Source organism: Podarcis erhardii, assembly GCF_964252035.2.
Source record: "Podarcis erhardii genome assembly, chromosome: 5".
Lineage (NCBI taxonomy): Eukaryota > Metazoa > Chordata > Lepidosauria > Squamata > Lacertidae > Podarcis > Podarcis erhardii.
In genome coordinates, this window is record NC_138509.1 from 36,460,822 (window position 1) to 36,482,154 (window position 21,333).

A 21,333-nucleotide genomic window follows, 5' to 3' on the forward strand; every position below is an offset into this window, starting at 1 on the left:
ACTGCATTTTCAGGAAGTTAGACAACATTACTTCCACGGTCCCTTCTAACTCCACAATTCTACGATACTTCTGACTTCAACACTGCAAGCTGATATATGTTGACACAAAAATAAGCTACGTTGACTTAGGTGGGAGTTAACTCCTGGTACTGGCATCTGTCTTTCTTGGGAGACAATGGAGGAGTGCACCTTTGGGGTGGAGTTAAACTGTTGACAGGTTACAGCGCCTGCTGTGGCTGTAGAGACCATTACGGGAGAGACATGTTTTCTTGCGGATAGAGCATTTCTTCTCCCTGCACTTCTCCCAGCGGTCATTCCTAGGTAAGTGAGCACAGGACTGCAGCCTAAGAATCTGAAGTCTTTGTTTTGCCATCTTTGAATCTGAAGTTTCGGTTTAAATCATAGTTACATACAGTGGTACCTCAGTTTAAGAACAGCCCTCTTCTTATTTTACTAACTCTGCAAAACCGGAAGTAGTGGCCCGGTTTGTTAACTTTACCTTGGTCTAAGAACAGAAGCCTAATGGTAGAAGGGCACCGGTGGTGGGAGGCCTCATTAGGGAAAGTGTGCCTTGGTTTAAGAACGGTTTTGGTTTAAGAACGGACTTCTGGAATGGATTAAGTTCATAAACCGAGGTACCACCGTACCTCGTACTGTACTTCCCTTACTGAAATCACACTAATGAAAGTTAAAACAATGCAGCAGATGCCCTAGTCGTTTTATACCCTGCATCTCAAAAATGGTAATTAGGCACCAAGTTCCCAAAGATATTGCACAAGGCTAACTTCTCTTGCATTGTTTGGGGCTTCCAGACCTCTGGCTGCAGGCTAGGTCAAAACAAGCGTAACAGGTGCAACATATACTTGCAACACCCAGGAACCAAAAATATTTCCCCAGAGCATTTCATGTGAGTTATTCTTATGCAATGCCAACTTGAGAGAGTGAATCGTGTTCTGGAAAGCAATTTAATAAGTAGCATTCATGCGCCTTCTCAAATGACAGAGAAAGTACTGTGTAGGGCAGATAATTACAAAAAGAACTTGCTACAGTTACTAGCAAATCTATGCTCCAAGAATTGCCATTCCTTTCCATTTTACTCTCTCTGCATTACTGCAGACTTATAATGCTACTTATACATTTCTGTTCAATAGATTATACTATGCCTTAGCGGGACAACCCTTCTTGCCATTTCTGCTCACTGAGTTATATATATTCAACCTTTCATAGCCTGTTTTTCTTTCTTTCTAAGGAACAAACATACTGACTAATCTCTGCTGCTACACTTCCAAGGCAGAGATCACGCCTTCTTGTCTGACTCTCAGACCTTGTGCACCTGGTAGATGAAGTTCCACCTGGCGCTGACAGCAAGGAGGCACCGTTCAGTTTAGGATTTTATTAATGCCACTGTAGTTTTATTTTTGGCCTTTTACAGGGACCCATCTGCCATTATATTTATTCTGCCTGAAAAGCAATTTAAAGAAAAACATAATAACATTAATTTTGTTTCATAGATTATACTATGCCTTAGTGGGACAACACTTCTTGCCATTTCAGCTCACTGAAATTTACAGCCTTCTATAGCCTGTTCTTCCTCTCTTTCTAAGGAATGAACAAACCTTTTTGGGGGATCTCAAAGAAAAACACATCTACAACTAAATTCTATTTAAATTTACAATATATTTTTTCCTATAATACTGAAACATTTATTTTTACAGCTTTGTTTTTTTTAAAAAAACACAACATAATAAAATAAAGCTGAACGTCCATTCTGCATCAAGATCTATATTTAAAATAAGGGTTTTCCTCCTAATACTTCAGAAGATTGCCATTTTTTACTTGAAAGGTAATAAAAGCTTTCTGGGAGATGATATATAATGAAATGGGGAAAAAGGTTTTTAAAAAAACCTTTGTTAAGAAACCAGAAGCTTTTTTAAAATTAGTACCGGTAATTACAGGTACCAACATACCAAAGGAGCAGAAAAGACTTTTTATGTATGGAACAACTGCTGCCTGGATGTTATTAGCCCAGAGTTGGAAAGAAGACAAAGTCCCTACCAGAGAAGAATGGCAAACCAAACTGATGGACTATGCCGACATGGCAAAGCTGACTGGAAAACTCAGAAGAGGATAAAATATTTATAAAAGAATAGGAAAAAAATTATAAGTTATTGTAAGCAGATGGAAACAAGAGCAGGATTTTGACCCCCTACTATGAGCAATACGGTTTGATAAAGAAATTGGAGTACGGATGAATATGCAGTTGTAGATGTTTAAAATAAGACTCCATGGAGGGGGTGGGGGGAAGTCTCAATATTCAGAGAATCTTCTTATACAGATTCTAATTTTTACTAGTTTGTGCTTATTTGTACTTTGTATTTCTAAAACCAATTAAAAAAAATTATTACAAAATTGCCCCTTTTTTGTCTTTGTTCACGTGTAGTGCAATGTAATTTGGCTTTTAAATCACCAAAGATCCCAGTTGGACTGTTCTGAAAATGCCTACTGTTTGCAGTCCTTGATTTCCAGGAGTAAAGAGCATCTTCTTCTGCGTCATCACTTGTTTGATTTTTAGCCTGCCAACTCGGCAGAGTCCACAGGATGATGAAGAAACTTCTTGTAATGAGAAATACCCCATTTATGTCAGCAGTTGTCTTCTCATTGCATCAGTTGCTTCCATGGTGAGCAATGTTGCACATCCCCTGTGCTGTTGAACATCTACATCTACTCACAGTCAACACTGCTCCTTGCAACATCTGCATTTATTCCATCCAAATATGTGAGTCAGCATCTAAGCAGCCATTTGTCAATAGGGGTGGGCTGGTAATTAAATCCACCTGGTTACATTCACTCCATGAATGAAATATGGCCATGGCTGTAAGCTCCCCATCAGCATAGAAGGGCGGTAGTCAACTAAATACTTGTGCCAGCGCAAGGATTAGCACCAGTGCCACAGGATTTGCCCCCTCTCCTCCCACATTTGAGGAGGGATATTGGTTTGACAGCTTCCATCCTTTCCTAACCTGGTGAGGATAAGGTTCTTTTTCCAGGGAAGAACTTTTATTTATATATAGAATTTATATCCTGTTCAGCACAAGTGATCCTGGGGCAGTTTACAAGAATTTAAATTACAATAACTAGTACAGTGGTACCTCGGGTTGCATACGCTTCCGGTTACATACGCTTCAGGTTACAGACTCTGCTAACCCAGAAATAGTACTTCAGGTTAAGAACTTTGCTTCAGGATGAGAACAGAAATTGTGCTCCGGCGGTGCGGCGGCAGCAGGAGGCCCCATTAGCTAAAGTGGTGCTTCAGGTTAAGAACAGTTTCAGGTTAAGAACGGACCTCCGGAACGAATTAAGTACTTAACCTGAGGTACCACTGTAAAGACAATAGTTATGATGCGAGGAGAAATCATGGTCACCAATCTACATTTAAATATTACCAGTAGCCTGGCCATGCTGCCCTTGCACAGCAGGTCTCCGCTGACACCAAATGACAAAGCAGCTGCCGATGAAGCTCAGGAGGAAGAACCATTTGTAACTGAATGCCCAGACTTCTGTCCGTGAGGACACTGCCAGAAGAGGCTCCCCAGCTGATATCAAGGCTTGGACAGAACTATATGAGATAAAGGCATCCTACAGACACTAGCCTCCTAAGTTATTTAGGGCTTCCTAAACTTTGATCTAGGCCCAGTGACCAACAGGCAGCAAGTGAAGGTCTTTTGAGAGGCAGTATTATTTGATCTCTCATAGATATGCCCATCAAGATCAAGATCAAGTCTGGCTGCTGCATTTTTCACCAGCTGCAGTTGCTTAAGCACAGAAGTGAATTGGACTAATCTAGTCAGGAGGTTACTACTGCACAGATCACTGTGGCCAAATATCTCTGTTCAGGAACAGCTGAAACGGAAAAGATCAGGGTCCCAATTTGCATTATCACCAAGATGCTAGCAACAGCCACCTCAATGTATTATTCAGGGTGGCGGGGTAAACAAAATCAACAGCAGCCAGCTTTAGAGTTGCTTCTTTTTAATTAATTCCCTGACAGTATGTCAGCCAGTCATCACTGCTAATTTTATAGTAACTGTGATGAAGCTGGCCTATATTCATCATGGCTTCTAAGGTTTGGTCAGGTTGGTGATTAACAATGCCCAAATTCTTTTTATTTTAGACTGTTGTTACCAGAAACAAATAATAGTCCAAAATGTTTATAGCATGTTGTTGTTTGGTCGTTTAGTCGTGTCCGACTCTTCGTGACCCCATGGACCAGAGCACGCCAGGCACTCCTGTCTTCCACTGCCTCCCGCAGTTTGGTCAGACTCATGTTTGTAGCTTCGAGAACACTGTCCAACCATCTCGTCCTCTGTCGTCCCCTTCTCCTTGTGCCCTCAATCTTTCCCAACATCAGGGTCTTTTCCAGGGAGTCTTCTCTTCTCATGAGGTGGCCAAAGTACTGGAGCCTCAGTTTATAGCATAAATACATCTAAACAGTAAAGCCATATATTACAATGCATGATAATACCAAATCCTAGGTACCGGTGAGGATTCCTATTATTACCTCACCCTAGATAGATAGATAGATAGATAGATTCTTTATTGTCATTACACAAGTGCAACATTGCACAAGTGCAACGAAATTGGATGGCATCCCTTAAAAACAACAAAAGCAAAACAACAACAACAACCAAACAAACCACATTCCAGCCACACCCACACCCACACCCATCAAACTCCCAGGTCACACTATCGAGTTACTGCATTTAAGAAGGCCACAGCTCTTGGATAGAAACTATTTTTCAGTCTATTTGTCCTTGACTTGATGTTTCTGTATCTCCTGCCAGAAGGCAGTAGTACAAACAGACTGTGTCCCGGGTGAGATGCATCCTGCAGGATATTGTTTGCTTTCCTAAGACAACGGGAACCGTACAGTTCTTCCAAAGATGGGAGGGGATGACCAATAATCCTTTGGGCTGTGGTTATGACCTTCTGGAGCACCTTCCTCTTCCTAGCTGTACAGCTGGAGAACCAGGCACAAATACAGTATGTGAGAATGCTCTCTATGGAGCCTCGGTAGAAGGACACCAGCAGTCTCTCACTCAGATTGTTCTTCTTTAAAAGTCTAGGGTTAGAGATTGATACTTAGATAGTTTAGGGCCCCAAATGGGGAAGTCAAGGGAAGTTGGTGGTACTGTATTTATAAGACACACTCATGCTTATAGTATTTCCTTCCTCCTTTTCTTTTTTGAGGTGAGACAGATGATGTATTGTTGTCCAATCTGCTAGTTGAAGAAAGTAGCTTCGCTAACCCTCATGGTAGAATCATGGTGTCAGGGCATGGGGGAAATAGCCAACTTACCCATGTGAATATGTAGTGTCAACAAAGAAACCAGCAAAGGTTCTAGATTGAGTAACATTAATGAAATCTTTTATTAGGGTTCCTCCCACACTGGAAAAAAAAATGCTGCATAATGACCTTTAATCACTTCACCTCATAGGATGGTGTGAGGCATCAGTCCTACACCCACTTACCTGGGAACAAGTTCTTCTGAACTCCTTGGGAGTGACTTCTCAAAAAGACGTGTATAAAACCCAGCAAAACATATTAGCAAATGTGATCAATAGGTGGTACTTGGGGTCAATTCCTTTTAATATTAGATTACATAGGGGACATCACCTTTGCAAACAGAATGAATGTTATATCAGTGCTATTTTACTGATGCTTTGTAATTGTTTTATTGATGATTTGTTAATTATGCTACACGATTTATGTTGTAATGTTCTATTAAGTTATTGTTATTTATTGTTTGTAAGCCACTTTGTGACTCCACCCATTCTGGGGTTTTGTTTTAACTATAAAAGATAAAAATGTTACTTTAAGGCAAAATTGCTACTGAAGGAAGTTTGCTTAAATGAGCATCAATAGCTTTTGTTGGCTGGTGGCCATTAGGCTCACGTCAGTACCATTTGATAAGATCCTAAATAAATTACCCTAATCTGTAAAGCAACATTAGTTTTCTCACAAAAGCAATCAGCATGTAGCTGTTGTGCACCCAAAGTTGCAGCTTCCTAACCAGTTGCAAAACTCTTATTTTGTATCCTTAGCTAACTAGATTACAGCTGCTAAACTATTACTTCACAGAACCTAGCTCCATTTTTGCAAGTTATAAGCCACATTGGTTAATCTTTTCACACCCATAATCCTTAGTAATGTTATAGAAACTAAGGGGGTTTACTTCTGCTGCCCAAGTCCATGATTAGTCAGAGATGAATGGAGGCAGGATGCAGTGAAAAGCAAGGCAGGTCCTTATTTTTCTGTTGCAACAGAGTTCCCTCCCCTCTTTGAAGGAGGCAACAGAGACCCAGAACAATGATGTGCAAGCTCCTATAGAAAGACTTTGAAAATTGCTACCCTGTTGACATTGTAACATAAGAGGGTACAATTTTAGCTATTTGCACGAATGTGTGAGTTATTTCAGGCTCAAAGAGACCTTAAACCTGTACAAAAAATTGACCCAAAAAAATTATTTCAAAATTAACTTATTTTATAACTACACAAAACAACCTCCTTATTTTTAAAACATAACAAGTACATGGTTAGCCCATTCTACAACAAAAGTATGATACACGTGATAGTTGTGGTTTGCGCGCTACGACTTATGGAACCTATGGGGAATAAAATGACAAAAATTTACTTTTGAGTGGTCGGTGACCCTTTTCTGTTTCACTTCATACCTTATTTTGAAAGAGACCACAATTAGCTTAATTTTGATACCAAAATAAGCCCAATCGGTTGAAAAGTAAGCGAAACAGGAGGTTTTTTCTAAACTGATGCAGAAATTTCAAAAAATTCTCCTGTGCCCAATTTTGTACCAAAAAATCTTAAAAAATTAATTTGAGGTTAACTCATAAGTATCTTACACACATTTTTTTTTTTTAAAGAAAATCTGAATCATGAGAGCACAGTCAAGTATTAAAATCATTTGGCGTGGAATGACTCAGTTAATAAGATTTTGGAATGCAGAAATAAAGTAAATAATCAATTCACCAAATCTAGAATGCGGGAGGCCACTTTATCTAAATCATATAATTCGGTATTTGAACGATTGGTATTAATAATTGTATTATAAATTGGTATTGTTATAATGAGGCTATTATTGGATTGTAATTCAAAACTAATGATTTTATTTTTTTAAAAGAATCTTGCCAGACTGGATTTGCAGGGAATATTTGCAAGTGAAAAGACAATTGTAAAGTTTTCCCCATCCGCCTACTGCAGAGAAATATTTGAGGTTCTTTTCGGAGAGAAAAGTTGTAAGGAGGATTTCCGGGCAAAATGATTTGTTTCTAATGCATGTTAACTCAAAAAGGGAGCTTATAAAAGGCCTGTTTTTCAATATATAGTGCATGATACGTTCAATGATCTCTTGTTACCCTAAAATACGCAAGTGAAAATTGTTAAGTCACATGGAAATGAGTGCTTAATTTAATGCTCGTTATTGTACTGCTCTTCTGTAATAGAAAAACCTTCAGATCAACCAACCAGTTTAAATTCTGCCTTTCTCGCCCCTACCCTGTCTCCCCCCCCCCAATTAAAAAATACAATTCCAAGAGTAGTAAGTTAATAGGCAGGTCAAAGATCCCAGGGGAAGGGAGGCAAAAAACACACCAGGGCATGTTCGAGCTGGATTGTCTCCATGTTCTATTTACAGGCAAAATAGCTATCTTTCTACCGGTAAAGGGGGGGGGGTGTCACAGGAAGGAAACAAAGTCGGAAGGGGGCCACAGTCTGGAAAAGGTTGAGAAGCACTGTCTTAAACTGTCCCTGTCCCTAACCCCTTCCCAAAATTGCATACCATTCATTAACCAATCCCTTACGGCCTGAATCAAAGTTGCCCTCTCTCGGCTCAACTAAGTGTTCAGAACGAAACTCTGAAGCCTTCTAACTTGACTCGCGTCAGGCATCTTGACAAATAATGACCCTCCGAGCAGCAAAATAATAACAACAGCAACAACAACAATAATAATAATAAATTATTCATATCCCGCCCAGATGGCTGGGTTTCCCCAGCCACTCTGGGCAGCTCCTAACAGAATATTAAAAACACGATAAAATATCAAACATTAAAAACTTCCCTGAAGGCAGGGCTGCCTTCAGAAATCGTCAGATAGTTGTGTATTTCCTTGACATCTGATGGGCGGGCGCTCTACAGGGCGGGCGCTCCCACTGAGGAGGCCCTCTGCCGTTCAGACATGCAGCAGGAGGCCTTCACGTGCAGTGGTACCTCGGGTTACATACGCTTCAGGTTACAGAGTCCGCTAACCCAAAAATAGTGCTTCAGGTTAAGAACTTTGCTTCAGGATGAGAACAGAAATCGGGCTCCGGAGGCGCGGCGGAAGCAGGAGGCCCCATTAGCTAAAGCAATGTTTCCCAACCTTGTGCCTCCAGCTGTTTTTGAACTACAACTCCCATCATCCCTGACTAGCAAGACCAGTGGCAAGGGATGATGGGAATTGTAGTCCAAAAAACAGCTGGAGGCAGAAGGTTGGGAAACACTGAGCTAAAGTGGTGCTTCAGGTTAAGAACAGCTTCAGGTTAAGAACGGACCTTCGGAACGAATTAAGTACTTAACCTGAGGTACCACTGTATTTGGGACTACAAATACTCCACGTATTTGGGCAGCGGTTTCGTGGTCCAGGAAACACCAGGAGGGTAACCAGCTTGGCAGAGGCCTTTCTCCGCTTCCCTTTATTTATATCGGACTTGAGAGCGCACGGAGCCCAAGAACGAGGCCGAGCCCCAAACCCTGGTTCCAAACGAAGCCCTGCCTGCTGCCCCGAGCTAAGCCAGCCGCTGTTCCCCCGTGCGCGTTCGCACCCCACCGCTTTCCGCGTCTCCTGCCTTCCGAGAGACACCCAGGCGAAGCTGCCACCCCTACCGTCAACAATCCTTCCTTAGTTCCCGGATGGACGCGGAGCCTCTTGGGATTCGTAGTCTTTCGCCGCGCCCAACAGGCTCCTTTACAGAGAAGCAGCCGGACGCTGCCAGGCCTCCGCGACTACATTTCCCAGCGTGCTCGTCGACGCGGGCGGTTGGCTCCCATGAGCCTCGGCGGCGAGGTTTGAAAAAGAGCGCAGGTGAGCTTCTTTAGCTGGGGCGGCGAGGCCGTTGCCGCTTTTAGGGGCGGCTGTGCGCTTAACGGGGCGAGAAGGGGTGCCGTTGGCTGGGGCGCCGTCCCTGGGATAGGATTGATTTCTTCTGTTTCGTGGCAGGAGACCAGCTGGTTCTCGCACCCGATTGTATGTCGTTTTAAAAGTAAGTAGATAAATGGTGGCTCTGCCTTTGCCCTGTTCGGTCTGCATTCGGGTCCGGAGTCCGAGCGGAACGGCATACTTTATTATCAAAACCAAAGCTTAGCTGGTAGCAAGCCTGTCGTTGCTGGCATCGTTGCATTATATCTTACGTTTTTGAAATAACGCACCTGCGCTTTGAATCCGAATCTTGGTAGTGCAAAAGAAAGAAAGAAGCACGCCAGACTTTACTAGAGACGAAATTTTGAAGCCATGGGGGAGAAAAACAGCTTTCATTTTCCTGAAGCAAATTCACAGGACAATTGGGGAGGAAAACAAACCCACAGTGCCGTGTTGTTGTTTTTTAAAGCACTCCTTACATATCAAAAGCCACTTGAGGAATAGAATGATCATGTCTGGTTTATTAAAAGTACAGTTTATTCAGGCGATAGTGGCTGTGCATCTGACCCACAGGAGCCCCTGCTAACATGCTAAATCTGTATTTTCACTCTAAGTCTGTAGGTCACTTTAAATACATGTAAATCGGAGGTATGGCATAGGATGCGCTCAGTGTTTTGCTATAGCTGCACATTTGTGGAATATCAGCATCGTTGCTGGGCCATCGTACCTGAAACTTGACCATGTTTCTTCTTATCTAGGCTTTTGGTCCTTAATTTGTAGTGTTTTAAATACTTGTTACCTCTTTTCAAAGGTTGGGATGTGTTAAGCTTGCCTTTGATATTACAGGTGTGTTTTTTGGTTTTTAATTTGTTTTGGTTTCATAGTACTTTTCTTCGGGACGCGGGTGGCGCTGTGGGTAAAACATCAGCACCTAGGACTTGCCGATCGCATGGTCGGCGGTTCGAATCCCCGCGGCGGGGTGCGCTCCCGTCGTTCGGTCCCAGCGCCTGCCAACCTAGCAGTTCGAAAGCACCCCCGGGTGCAAGTAGATAAATAGGGACCGCTTACCAGTGGGAAGGTAAACGGCATTCCGTGTGCTGCCCTGGCTCGCCAGATGCAGCTTGTCACGCTGGCCACGTGACCTGGAAGTGTCTGCGGACAGCGCTGGCTCCCGGCCTATAGAGTGAGATGAGCGCACAACCCTGGAGTCTGGCAAGACTGGCCCAAATGGGCAGGGGTACCTTTACCTTTACCTTTACCTTTACATAGTACTTTTTAACTTTGCACTCTTTTGTAAGTTAATTTGGGTTACTTTTTGTGTAAAAACAACAACAACAACTAAGTGCAATTAATGCTACTTCGCATCCTTGCAAAGCTTCCAGTGAAGGTTCCAAAGAAGACACTCGAAGGACTATGGCACTAAATTGGCCTTCTCAATATGGTGTCCACTGTCCACCAGATGTTTGGATTACAAGTCCTGACAACCTTGGGAATAGCCAGCACTTCAAGTAATTGTACTCCAAAACATCTGATGGGCACCAGGTTGATGATGACTCCGTTAAACTGTACTGTGGCTGTGCCCATTTTTTCACTCTCCTCTCCTTTTCTGCAAGGAAAGTTCAGACAAACAGGACAAGTCAACTCTAAAATCTGATTAATACTTACAATCTGACATATGAGTTCACATGATGAAGAAATTTGTGTAGAGGTCCAAATTTCATGTTATTGGATGTTCCATTCAAGCAACTCTCTCTCCACCCCCCGCTTTGTCTTCTTTAATAGGATGGAGTCTAATTTGGATAAGCCATCAATGCTTAGACCATCCTTTATTTCTGCTGTTGAATTGTCCCCAAGAATTATCCCTGTGGATGTTAGTGACATTAGGAAGAATCTCTATAGTGATTTATCATCAATCTCTGATATAAGCCAGGTAAGGGAATTGGACGACTCCAAGTGATAATGACAATGTCTATTGTACTGTACTTGTGAAAGTGATCCACGCAGAAATGGCTGAGGTGGGTGTGATGTCTTGGAATACTCAGTTGCTCATGGAATTAAACAGTTGGTAGTCCAGCTTCTGTGTGGGAAGTTGTTCCCCATGTGGAATAACTTAGCTGTGTATAGTCTATTGAGATTAAAGGCTCATAAAACCAAGAGCCTTGAGTATATGGCAATATTGTTGGACAGCACTGTGGTTTTACTCTTTCCCTCTGTAGAGAGAGAGCTTGGAATCCAGAGAACGCATTCATGTTTGCCTGCGCATTAGACCGTTGATGCAGTCAGAAAAGGAAGGTGATTCTCAGGTGTGATTTAAAAATAAATTCTAAAAGCAAAATTTGTTTAAGAATGCCATCTGCTTAACTAAAAATATCTATATCTATCTCCCCTTTCTTACAGAATTGTGTTTCTGTTCTTGATGCATCAAGCGTTATATTAAAAGCTCCCAAGTCTTCCAAGGTATTCCGGCTTAGTGAAAAAAACTTGCAGCAATTGGTGCAGAAATTTACTTTTTCACAGGTAAATAAAGTGTAAAGGGCTATTGGCGACTCATAACCCTTAGTATGGAAACTTTGCACATAATAATGCTTGAATACATCTCACTGATTTGAAAAGCTTAAGAAAATATAGTCTTGAAAGAAATTGTCTGGAATTTCAGTATGGAAAGCCATAAAATATCTTCTTATTAACTTTTTAGGTATTTGGCCCTGAAACAACCCAGGAAGAACTCTTTGAAGGGACTGTGAAGCAGCCAGTGCAAGACTTCCTGAAGGGACACAGTCGCCTTGTATTTACCTATGGTGTTACAAATGCTGGGAAAACATATACATACAAAGGTACTACTGAGCATCCATATTTCTCTGGACAAAATGTTAACTTGAGTTCCGTGTTACTTGTGTATGCTCTGTGTCATCAAACTGTGTGCTACAGTTATTTCAACTCTCTGAACTACTTATTTTTATTTGGAATATGTGTATAATATGATGTTTTAAAAAATACATTTTGAATTGGAACATAGGAAACTGGTTTTGTAACCGTGTATAGTAGTAGTAGTAGTAGTAGTAGTAGTAGTAGTAGTAGTAATAATAATAATTTATTATTTATACCCCACCGATCTGGCTGGGTTTCCTCAGCCACTCTGGGCTGCTTCCAACATAATATTAAAAATACAATAAAACATCAAACATTAAAAACTTCCCTAAAAAAGGATGCCTTCAGATGTCTTCTAAATGTCAGACAGTTGTTTATTTCTTTGACATCTGATGGGCCCTCTAGGTACTCTAAAGCAGGGGTCAGCAACCTTTTTCAGCTGTGGGCTGGTCCACCGTCCCTCAGACCATGTGGTGGGCCAGACTATATTTTGGGGGGAAAAGGAACAAATTCCTACGCCCCACAAATAACCCAGAGATGCATTTCAAATAAAAGCACACATTCTACTCATGTAAAAACTTACCGTTTCACAGACCGTCCTCAGGCCGGATTGAGAAGGTGATTGGGCCGCATCCGGCCCACGAGCCTTAGGTTGCCTACCCTTGCTTTAAAGGGTTGTTCCGATCCCTGCCCCCTGAAATATGAGTGAATGGAATAGATCTAAGTATGAACAGCACAAATGGATTTCTAGTTGACTGCCTATATGGGTTTTCCCGGGGTGGGGGAGGGATTACTACATTCAATTGACTTGATCTGTTTTAGCATTTCTGTTTTAGTAAAGAAAACTGAAAGCGCATACTGTGATAATTTTATGCTCTGTATAAATATTTCAAACTTTTCCAATAGCCAAAAGTATTTGAAATGAAATACTTGACTTTGGTGAGTAGGGGTAAAGCGTATTCAGTGTGGTTTAAATGTTGCTTTCCAAAATGGGGGTTGAATATATTTTTATTGGAATGCGGATCCAATCACCTTGTGCTTACTCCAAGGGCAGCTCTAATTCCACATGTATACAGTTCATGTTGCCTCCTTGCCCCCTTTTCCTGATTCTGCTTCAAAAGAGTGTTCAAAGTTCTGTCAAATCGTCCTCATGACAGGTACTAATGAAGATGGTGGCATTCTCCCAAGGGCGCTGGAGATGTTGTTTAAGCGCATCCAAGGCAAACTGTATTCAGAGATGGATCTCAAACCCCATCGTTGCCGAGAACACAGAAGGCTGACTAAAGAAGAAATCAGAGAAGAAATGTCTGTCAAATGCTCACTTCTCCGTCTTATAAAAGAGGTGTGTCAATTTAGAATGCAATCCTGAATACTTACTAGGGATTTAAGCCCCACTAAATCAGTTGGACAGATTTAGAATTATGATAAGTTTTAATAACAGCCATTTGTAAAGAAACTGAAAATGGTTGTGTATGTGTGTGTTTTTGTATGTGTGTATACATATACACATATTACAAAAATTCACTATGCTCTGACCAGAGTTTTCTATGTTGGTGTGATGGTTTTTTTGGCTGTGGGAATTCTTACCTATTTGGCAGAGACTCATTGAGATTAATGGACCACTTGGCCATGTCCATTCATTTGGTGAGTCAACTCTGAGTAGGATTCACATTGGCTGCAACCCATGTGCTTGCTGTGATTGTCCAAAATGCCAGAGAATCTGCTGTGCTTCTGCCTTTACCTTTTCTGCAGTTTGACGTATCTTCATACATTTCTGTTCAGTTTTGTAGAATCTCAGTTCAAGAATAAAAGGTGATTTGACCATGTTAAATACATAAAGAGAAAAAAAAATCCCTGCCTTTCAGTGACAAATCATATCCGAGGTGCCATAATAAATAGTCTATATTGCAACAAAGTAGATTGTCAATGTGATACCAGTACAGTGGTGCCTCGCAAGACGAAAATAATCCGTTCCGCGAGTCTCTTCATCTAGCGGTTTTTTCGTCTTGCGAAGCATCCCTATTAGCGGATTAGCGCTATTAGCGGCTAAGCGGCTATTAGCGGCTAAGCGGCTATTAGCGGCTTAGAAAAAGGGGGGGAGGGGAAAAACTCGCAAGACGTTTTCGTCTTGCAAAGCAAGCCCATAGAGAAATTTGTCTTGCGAAGCGCCTTGAAAAACGGAAAACACTTTCGTCTAGCGGGTTTTTCGTCTTGAGAGGCATTCGTCTTGCGGGGCACCACTGTAGTAGAGAGTGGCATAATAAAAACCACATGGGCACCACATATTATGTAATGATCAAAGCTGTTTGTACAGAATATAAAGGGCAAGCAGGTGTGTCCATTGAATTTTGCAGAGGCGGAAGCAGGAGCTGGCCTCATCCTGACGTTGCTATGCTAGTTGTACATGCATGGGCACTTCCCTTTGAAGGTTTCTTCGCCATGATTAGGACCCCATTGACAGGATTCACTTAATGAAACCCGTCGGCAGAATCTTAGCGCAGTGGGGCTCCCATCGCCTTCTCATCCCCCCCATGGCCACTTGAAATTGCCTTATGGGGGTCAGGAGAATCCTGGTACAGTGCTTGGTGGGAGGAGAGATTGTTCTGCCTGTCAAGCTGGGATGCTTGCACAGATGAGACATTTCTAATAGTGTCATTTTGAATTCCAGCCTAAGTGCATACCACTCTTTGACACTAACTGGGGGGGTCGGGGAACTGCCAGGAGAATCCTACCAGCAGGGGTGGGGGGAGGAAGAAAGAGCTTATTCTTGGAGATGGGATTGTAGCACAGCCCCACAACATTTTTTTTTAACACAACAGGCCTCAAATTTGTTCGTGCTACACATAATTATTTATTGATAAAATTACATTGGAACTTGGAAAACGAAAAGAAACGACTCCTACCATTACGTGATTTATATAATAAAAAGCGGCTACTTTATAATATAATCATGGGGCACCCAGAAAGTATAAAACAATGCAGCTGCATAAGAACATCAATCATTCACAAAATATAAATGAGCCTGTTACATATATACAAACTCAATGAGAGGTGTGAGCTTGCTTTTGCCAGGAAATCTCATTTATATTAGGTCTAGTTTGAGGCAAACAAACTCTCATCTCATCAATGCAAATAAGTTTCTCTTTTCTGATCTTCCATATTTGTCAGAGTTGAAAATGCCTGTTCACAATATTATGTCATGGAGAACTGTAGAAGAGTAGCCAATGCTATTCTCCAGCACTCCGTTCGAATGGTGATTCTGGATCACAGCTAGCATTGTCCTCAATATCACTTGATGCTCTTGTTTTGAAAATATATTTATCCATATTCTACACATAGATAGATGGGCAGTATACTACACTTAAATGATTAAATGTTTCTTTGGGTGTCCTTGAATCTTCCCACATTTGCCATCCTCTCCTGCCACACCCTTTGAAAACTACTGCCATAGGCCATGTTGTCTGGGGCTGGTTGGACCTGGCAGCCAACAACTTATGGAGGGCACTATGTTGAGTTCCAGCTAATGTAACATTGCTTCGTCACAGAGGTCCATCCCTGTACTGTCCATGCTTCCTTCCTATGCCATTGTTCAAACTTTTTTTTTTTTAAATATTGCCTGACCAGCATGCAACTGTTATCAAAAAACAGGAACAAAGGAAGCTGTCTTATATCATTGGTCTAGCTAGCTCAGTATTGTCTACACTGACTGGCAGCAGCTCTCCAGGGGTCCAGGCAGAGGAAATCCCCATCCCTGCTGGCGACTGAACCTGCATTTGCAAAGCCGATGCTGTCACACTGAGCCATCGTACCTTCTCAAGTGCTAAGTATGCTCTGGTACGAATACCGTCTTGTTGTGGAAATTGTGGCATGAGTTGGAATCTGCTTCATCAGGTGCATGAGAGGAGGAAGAAAACTTGGTGATCCAAAGGCAAAAAAATACAAGAAATAGCTGTAGGTGTTTCCATTGCTATGCAGAGCATAAACTCAGCAGCCTCATGTTTGAACTTTTCTGGAGGAGTTGTGGAATTGTGGTATTTCCATGGAGATTGAAATGTTCTTCTACTGACTTCTGAATTGTTAACATATCCAGATTACTTTGTGAGCTACACAAAGTGGGTTCTGGCCCATGAATGCTTATTCCTTTGGCCCTTAAAGTGCCATACAATGCTGCTGCTGTTGCAGCAGCAGCAGCAGCAGACTCGTATAGGTATGCCTGGTAAGGCTTGCTATGGTTACCATAGAAATGGCAATTTCATTGCAATGATCCATTAGCACATCCTAATTTTCCAGTCCTGCCATAGAAAATACGATAGATGATAATATCAGTAGAACATCTAGGATAACCCATATTTTGTTTCTGTCTTAATTTTCAGGTTGATTATCCAAGTGTCGTTAATGGGAATCGCAGTGGAATTGCTGATAATTCTGATGGTAAGTTACGTATCCGAAAGCCAAAATTAGGCTCCATAAATTCAGCGTGCACTATTGCCATAGTAAGTAATGCTGAAATGAGACTTCCTCTGATACTTTGAAAAGCTGCCATTTTCCAACCTTGGATCTTGTGCTGCAAATAACAATGCTGTCTGAACAATGTTCAGTGCTATTGAAGCAGCCTGTTTTAAATCACATCGAGATGGACTCACTTCAGCAAAATGTTAATGCCACTCCATTGTTCTGACAGAGTTGGATGAACTAGCGAAAGAAGCTGAACAATCTAATGTGGATGAAGGGAGAGGTGCAAAATTCTCCATCTGGGTTTCGTTCTGTGAAATTTATAATGAGTGCATTTATGACCTGCTGCTCCCAGTGTCCAATGATAGAAGAAGGAAGGTGTTGCGTCTGTCACAGGATGTAAAAGGCTGTTCATATGTTAAAGGTAACAAATATCTTAAATCTTTGGTAACCAGTTTCAGTAGCCTTAAGGTGTCCTGCTTATTCAGTGCCCAGGCTGTGTGCAAACTAGCTTTTAATTCAGTGTAATGCTCCTAACTCACATTCTTATTTCCCTAAATTTCTTGCTTTAATTCTTGTTCAGTGGTGAATAATGAACCATTTCTATTTCTTGAAGATCTACAATGGATTCAGGTTTCAAATTTCAAAGAAGCTTTTAAGCTCATGCAACTAGGCCTGAAACATCAGAGTTTTGCTTCCACAAAACTGAATGCCAATTCCAGTAGAAGGTAAGAGGCCGATAGTAAAATCAGGATATGTTCAATGTGTAGTAGTTCACTTTCAGCTTTTACTTGCAAGTTTATGCAACACAGACTTGTTAAAGTAATGCCCAGTACCTAAGGATCCCTACACCATGCTCAGATCTGTTTCATGAAACAATCACCCACATGCTTGTATCTTGTGCTGAACTTTGGGGCTTTTAATTATGTGAAGTTTTCTGTGATTTAATAAATAGTAATGGGTAGGTGATTCCTTGGAGATCCAGTGTGATTTTTAATGTTAAGTACAGTAAACACACAACACAGGGCTTGCGTTCCGGGCGATAACGCGTAAAGCCAAAATTGCATATGGTCAACACACATTGGGTGCAACAGTGGGTGGGATTGCCAAAGTCTTTTTTCCAAGACACCTACTCCCTTAAAAAAATATTCCCCAAGTGCATAAAGCTGAATGTGTACAATGTGTGTAAGCTGCAGACTTACTGTACTCCATTGGAGAATAGGGCAGTGAAGAGGCCTGCAATATTCTAAAATCCTTATCTGGGATGTTAAAAGAAGTTAATATGCATGTTTATGTATCTTCCAAATGGTATAAATATATCTTAAAATCTATCACTATATACTAGAATGGAAGAAGTGCCTCGAGGTTAGGAGCTATTAGGATTTTCAAAATGGCAGAAGGCTGCAACGTGTTCACTGATGTTTAAAGATAGCATTGCTGGCAGCAACGTCTGTGTATTTTTGATCTTTCAGCCACAGTATATTCACTGTGAAAATGCTAAAAATTGATCCTGAAGCAACTCGTGTGATGCAAGTCAATGAGTAAGTTTTGTATTTCATGTGTTCTTACCGATTAAAATTGTAAGACCAGGTAACCTAAATTTCCCACTCCTTTTCTTTATCTCCAGATTATTCCTCTGCGACCTCGCTGGCTCAGAGCGTTGTACACGAACCCACAACGAAGGAGAGAGGTTGAAAGAGAGTGGGAATATTAACACTTCCTTGCTCATTCTAGGCAAATGCATCAGTGCCCTGAAGATGAGCCAGCAATCAAAGTAGGTTCTGGGAAAGCGTTTTGCTTCATGTTAAGGGATGGGGGCGGGGGCTTCTAGCAGCTCTCTGTAAAGAGAAGGAAAACACCTTTTGAATGAGAGAAGTATGCATATTCCTCATGCAGATCTCTGCTACCTTTCATGTAACTTAGGTGTTTAAGAGAGACCTAGACTGCTTAACAGCCTGTCCTTAACCCCCCCCCCCACCTGACATGATCCCTACAGGATGTGAATCCTAACAAGCAGGAAATGGTGTAAAAGGAGGCAGAGTGCTTTAACGTCACCTTTAAGCCTTTAACCAGTCCTTAAATAGGAGTAAGAGATCTTTCCATTTTTAGGGCAAGCACATCCTTTTGCTAGTCCGGTGAAGCATGATACATGACCAGTTCTCAATTGGCAGTGCAGTTTCCAAGCTAAAATAATAGATGATGATGATGATTTTTCAAAACTGAACTAAAACATGCAAGTGACAGGGCCATAATGCGATTATAATATATTTAAAAAGCTTTCCCCTGCCAAAAGTGCTGTGTTACCCAAGTTTGCTTGATCAGAGAAGCAAGCCAAAAACCTCCCTGACTGTACAACACTTACTTTAAAAATGGATGCTCAAACCAAGCTTGCTGCATGTCTGCTACTTGTTTCCCAGTGAACACCTGCAGTGTTTTGAAAGGACAGTTGATGTTCATAAGCCTGAGAGGTACCCAGTGAGATGTTGAATCTGTGTGCGGCTGCCCCATGTGGTGAACCACTGCAGGTAGCAGCCTTCTCCGCCAAGAACCCACTCTTCTGCTCTGGAAGGGAGTATTCAATGGCTTTCTATTCTGGCTGAGCCTTCCTTGAGCAACATACTCTGCCTGAGCTCTGGCGTACTCACAGATTGTTGGTTTTTGTTTGGTTCTGGCCTACCCTTTGTTATTTGGTCCCAACTACTGACTTTCTCCTATGGTTTTCAGTTTGGGGCTTCCTTCAGGCTGCTGCCCACAACCCATCCTTAATGACAATAATCCTTTACCCCCTTGTCTTTTGGATCTCTGTAGAAACGTTTTAAAAACAAGCAAACTGGGAAGCATGTGGTGAAGAAGCAACAGGCCTGAATGGACCTAAAGCCTTTCAGTCTATGCCTCTTTAAAATGAAGCTTGGCCCCATATCCTAGAAAATGCGCTTGAAAACACTCTTCGAAAAAGTGAACTGCAGCTGACTTGTTTGTTTCATTTTCAGGCTGCAGCAGCACATCCCCTTTCGGGAAAGCAAGCTGACGCACTTCTTTCAAGGCTTCTTCAGTGGTAAGGGGAAGGTGTGCATGATAGTGAACGTCAGCCAGAGCGCCTCTGCGTATGATGAAACCCTCAACGTGCTCAGGTTTTCAGCAATTGCTCAGAAAGTAAGTGTTCACATTTGTATGAAACTGGAAATAGATTATGAAACTGGAAATGTATGAAACTGGAAATAGATCACCATGCAGTTACAGACATGCAAAAGACTATGGGTCAGCTAGCTGGCTTCTGCCCTTAGAGCTCTTTTGAAGGGCAGGTGAATGTTTCAGAAGTCAGAGATGGATCCCTGGATGGAGAGGGTCTCCGGGTTATAAAATGCAGTGCTCCCATCTTATTGTAAAATGAGACATAGCACCTTGACATTAATGACCTAGAGAGGCAGTGGGCTCTGTCTTGTTGGGGGTCTTCAGAATGAGGCCAGACAGCTGTTACTTGGGGTGTTCATTCAGTGGATTTCATTCAGTGTGTTGAGCTAGTTGGATGGCCTGCAAGGAGGTGTTTGGTTACCTGAATGGCATGCAAGACCCACTCCACAACCTCTGCTTCTGTGTCATAATAAAGAAGCTATATGGCATGGGTTCGTGCTGGAAGAAAGCATGGATTCTGGAAATCCTTAAAATGAGCAGGGTTTTGTTTTTGTTTGTTTTGGCAGGAAGCTTTAATAGCAGCTAAAACCACCGTCACAAACTGGCTTTCATATGTTTTTTGCTTCCTATCTAAATAGGTCATGGTCTTAGATTCCAACGATTCTCCCCCAGAAGAGTCATTTGAGCAGATGGCTGTTAAAGCTGAATCTGAAATGAACACTGAAGAAGATGTGCGTTTACCCGTTAAAAGAGCAACTGTACTCTGGGAGAGGACTTTGGAGGATGTGATGGAAGATGAAGAGGAGGGGGAGGGGGAAGAGCTAGAAGAAGATGGCAGTGGGATGTATGAGGTAAACTCTGTGGCAGAAACCAGACTTGACAGAGAGGCTGAGCCTGAAGAAATGCCAGACCAAGTGGGAGATGAAGACAGTGACATTGTCATTGAAAAAGAAAAGTACCAGGTATGCCCTTATGACAGGAATAGCTATGTGAATCTGTTGCAGCAAAAAGGAGGAATGCTGGAAAATAAGAGCCACTGAGTTAATTTGGGGCGTTTACAGTCCGCCTTTCTAAGGTGTTTCATACTTCAATCTGCTTTCATTTTTTAAAATGAACGTAGCAGCCAGTTTGAAAACAATAAAGATGCACTGAAAAATGTCTGCTGGATAGGGCTGCCCACCTGTCAGATGATCTGATGTCACGATAATACCCTTTTTGCCTGCTTGGTTTGAAATCAGTTGTGGGTGAAGGCATAGCTTGCAAAGTTTCGGTAGTCAGACCGTCAGTTCCTGCAAAGTGCTTTGTAAGGGGCTTTGCAGGATGGCTGTTATGAAGCCCTGTGCAAAGGGCACTGCAGGTATGATAGGTGGGACCTGCAGATGCCCTTTGGACTGAGCCAGGCCTGTCCCACACTTAAGGTTCTATTTGAGATTGGGTGTAGGGCAGGGCACAGTGGCTTGGCTGATATACCCTCGTGAGCCAAATGGGGTGGTTCTCCACCATTGCCACAGGTTAAGGCTTGGGATTCGGTGGCCTCTCAAACTTGGTAATTTGATTCCAGGACTTCCTGCCTTTCTATAAACCATTTTAGGTTTTCCACGTCTCCCTAGGGATTCACTAGAATGCATTTTTATGTCTGCCTTTCTTGTGACTCACAACATGAGAAGCCACAGGCTTTGGGGCTCCCCGTAA

At 42.1% G+C, this 21,333-nt stretch overlaps 1 protein-coding gene and 1 long non-coding RNA gene across 2 annotated transcripts in view; both read left to right on the forward strand.

Moving 5' to 3' along the window:
- Positions 1-2,508: 2,508 nt before the first annotated feature.
- On the forward strand, positions 2,509-7,584 carry LOC309341997. The gene is made up of 2 exons (XR_014156646.1): positions 2,509-3,023; positions 7,197-7,584. It is a non-coding gene; the product is annotated as an uncharacterized lncRNA (long non-coding RNA).
- A 1,557-nt stretch (positions 7,585-9,141) lies between these two features.
- Positions 9,142-21,333, forward strand: part of KIF20B (kinesin family member 20B) — a 41,078-nt gene continuing 28,886 nt past the window's right edge. The window contains exons 1-13 of the mRNA XM_081861748.1: positions 9,142-9,313; positions 10,972-11,119; positions 11,406-11,492; positions 11,587-11,706; positions 11,885-12,023; positions 13,215-13,399; positions 16,431-16,488; positions 16,739-16,933; positions 17,126-17,237; positions 17,982-18,050; positions 18,137-18,283; positions 19,500-19,662; positions 20,280-20,603. Of these exons, the coding sequence (XP_081717874.1) occupies positions 10,973-11,119; positions 11,406-11,492; positions 11,587-11,706; positions 11,885-12,023; positions 13,215-13,399; positions 16,431-16,488; positions 16,739-16,933; positions 17,126-17,237; positions 17,982-18,050; positions 18,137-18,283; positions 19,500-19,662; positions 20,280-20,603 (1,746 nt within the window). The 5' untranslated portion in view covers positions 9,142-9,313; position 10,972. The remainder of the gene's footprint in view (positions 9,314-10,971; positions 11,120-11,405; positions 11,493-11,586; positions 11,707-11,884; positions 12,024-13,214; positions 13,400-16,430; positions 16,489-16,738; positions 16,934-17,125; positions 17,238-17,981; positions 18,051-18,136; positions 18,284-19,499; positions 19,663-20,279; positions 20,604-21,333) is intronic.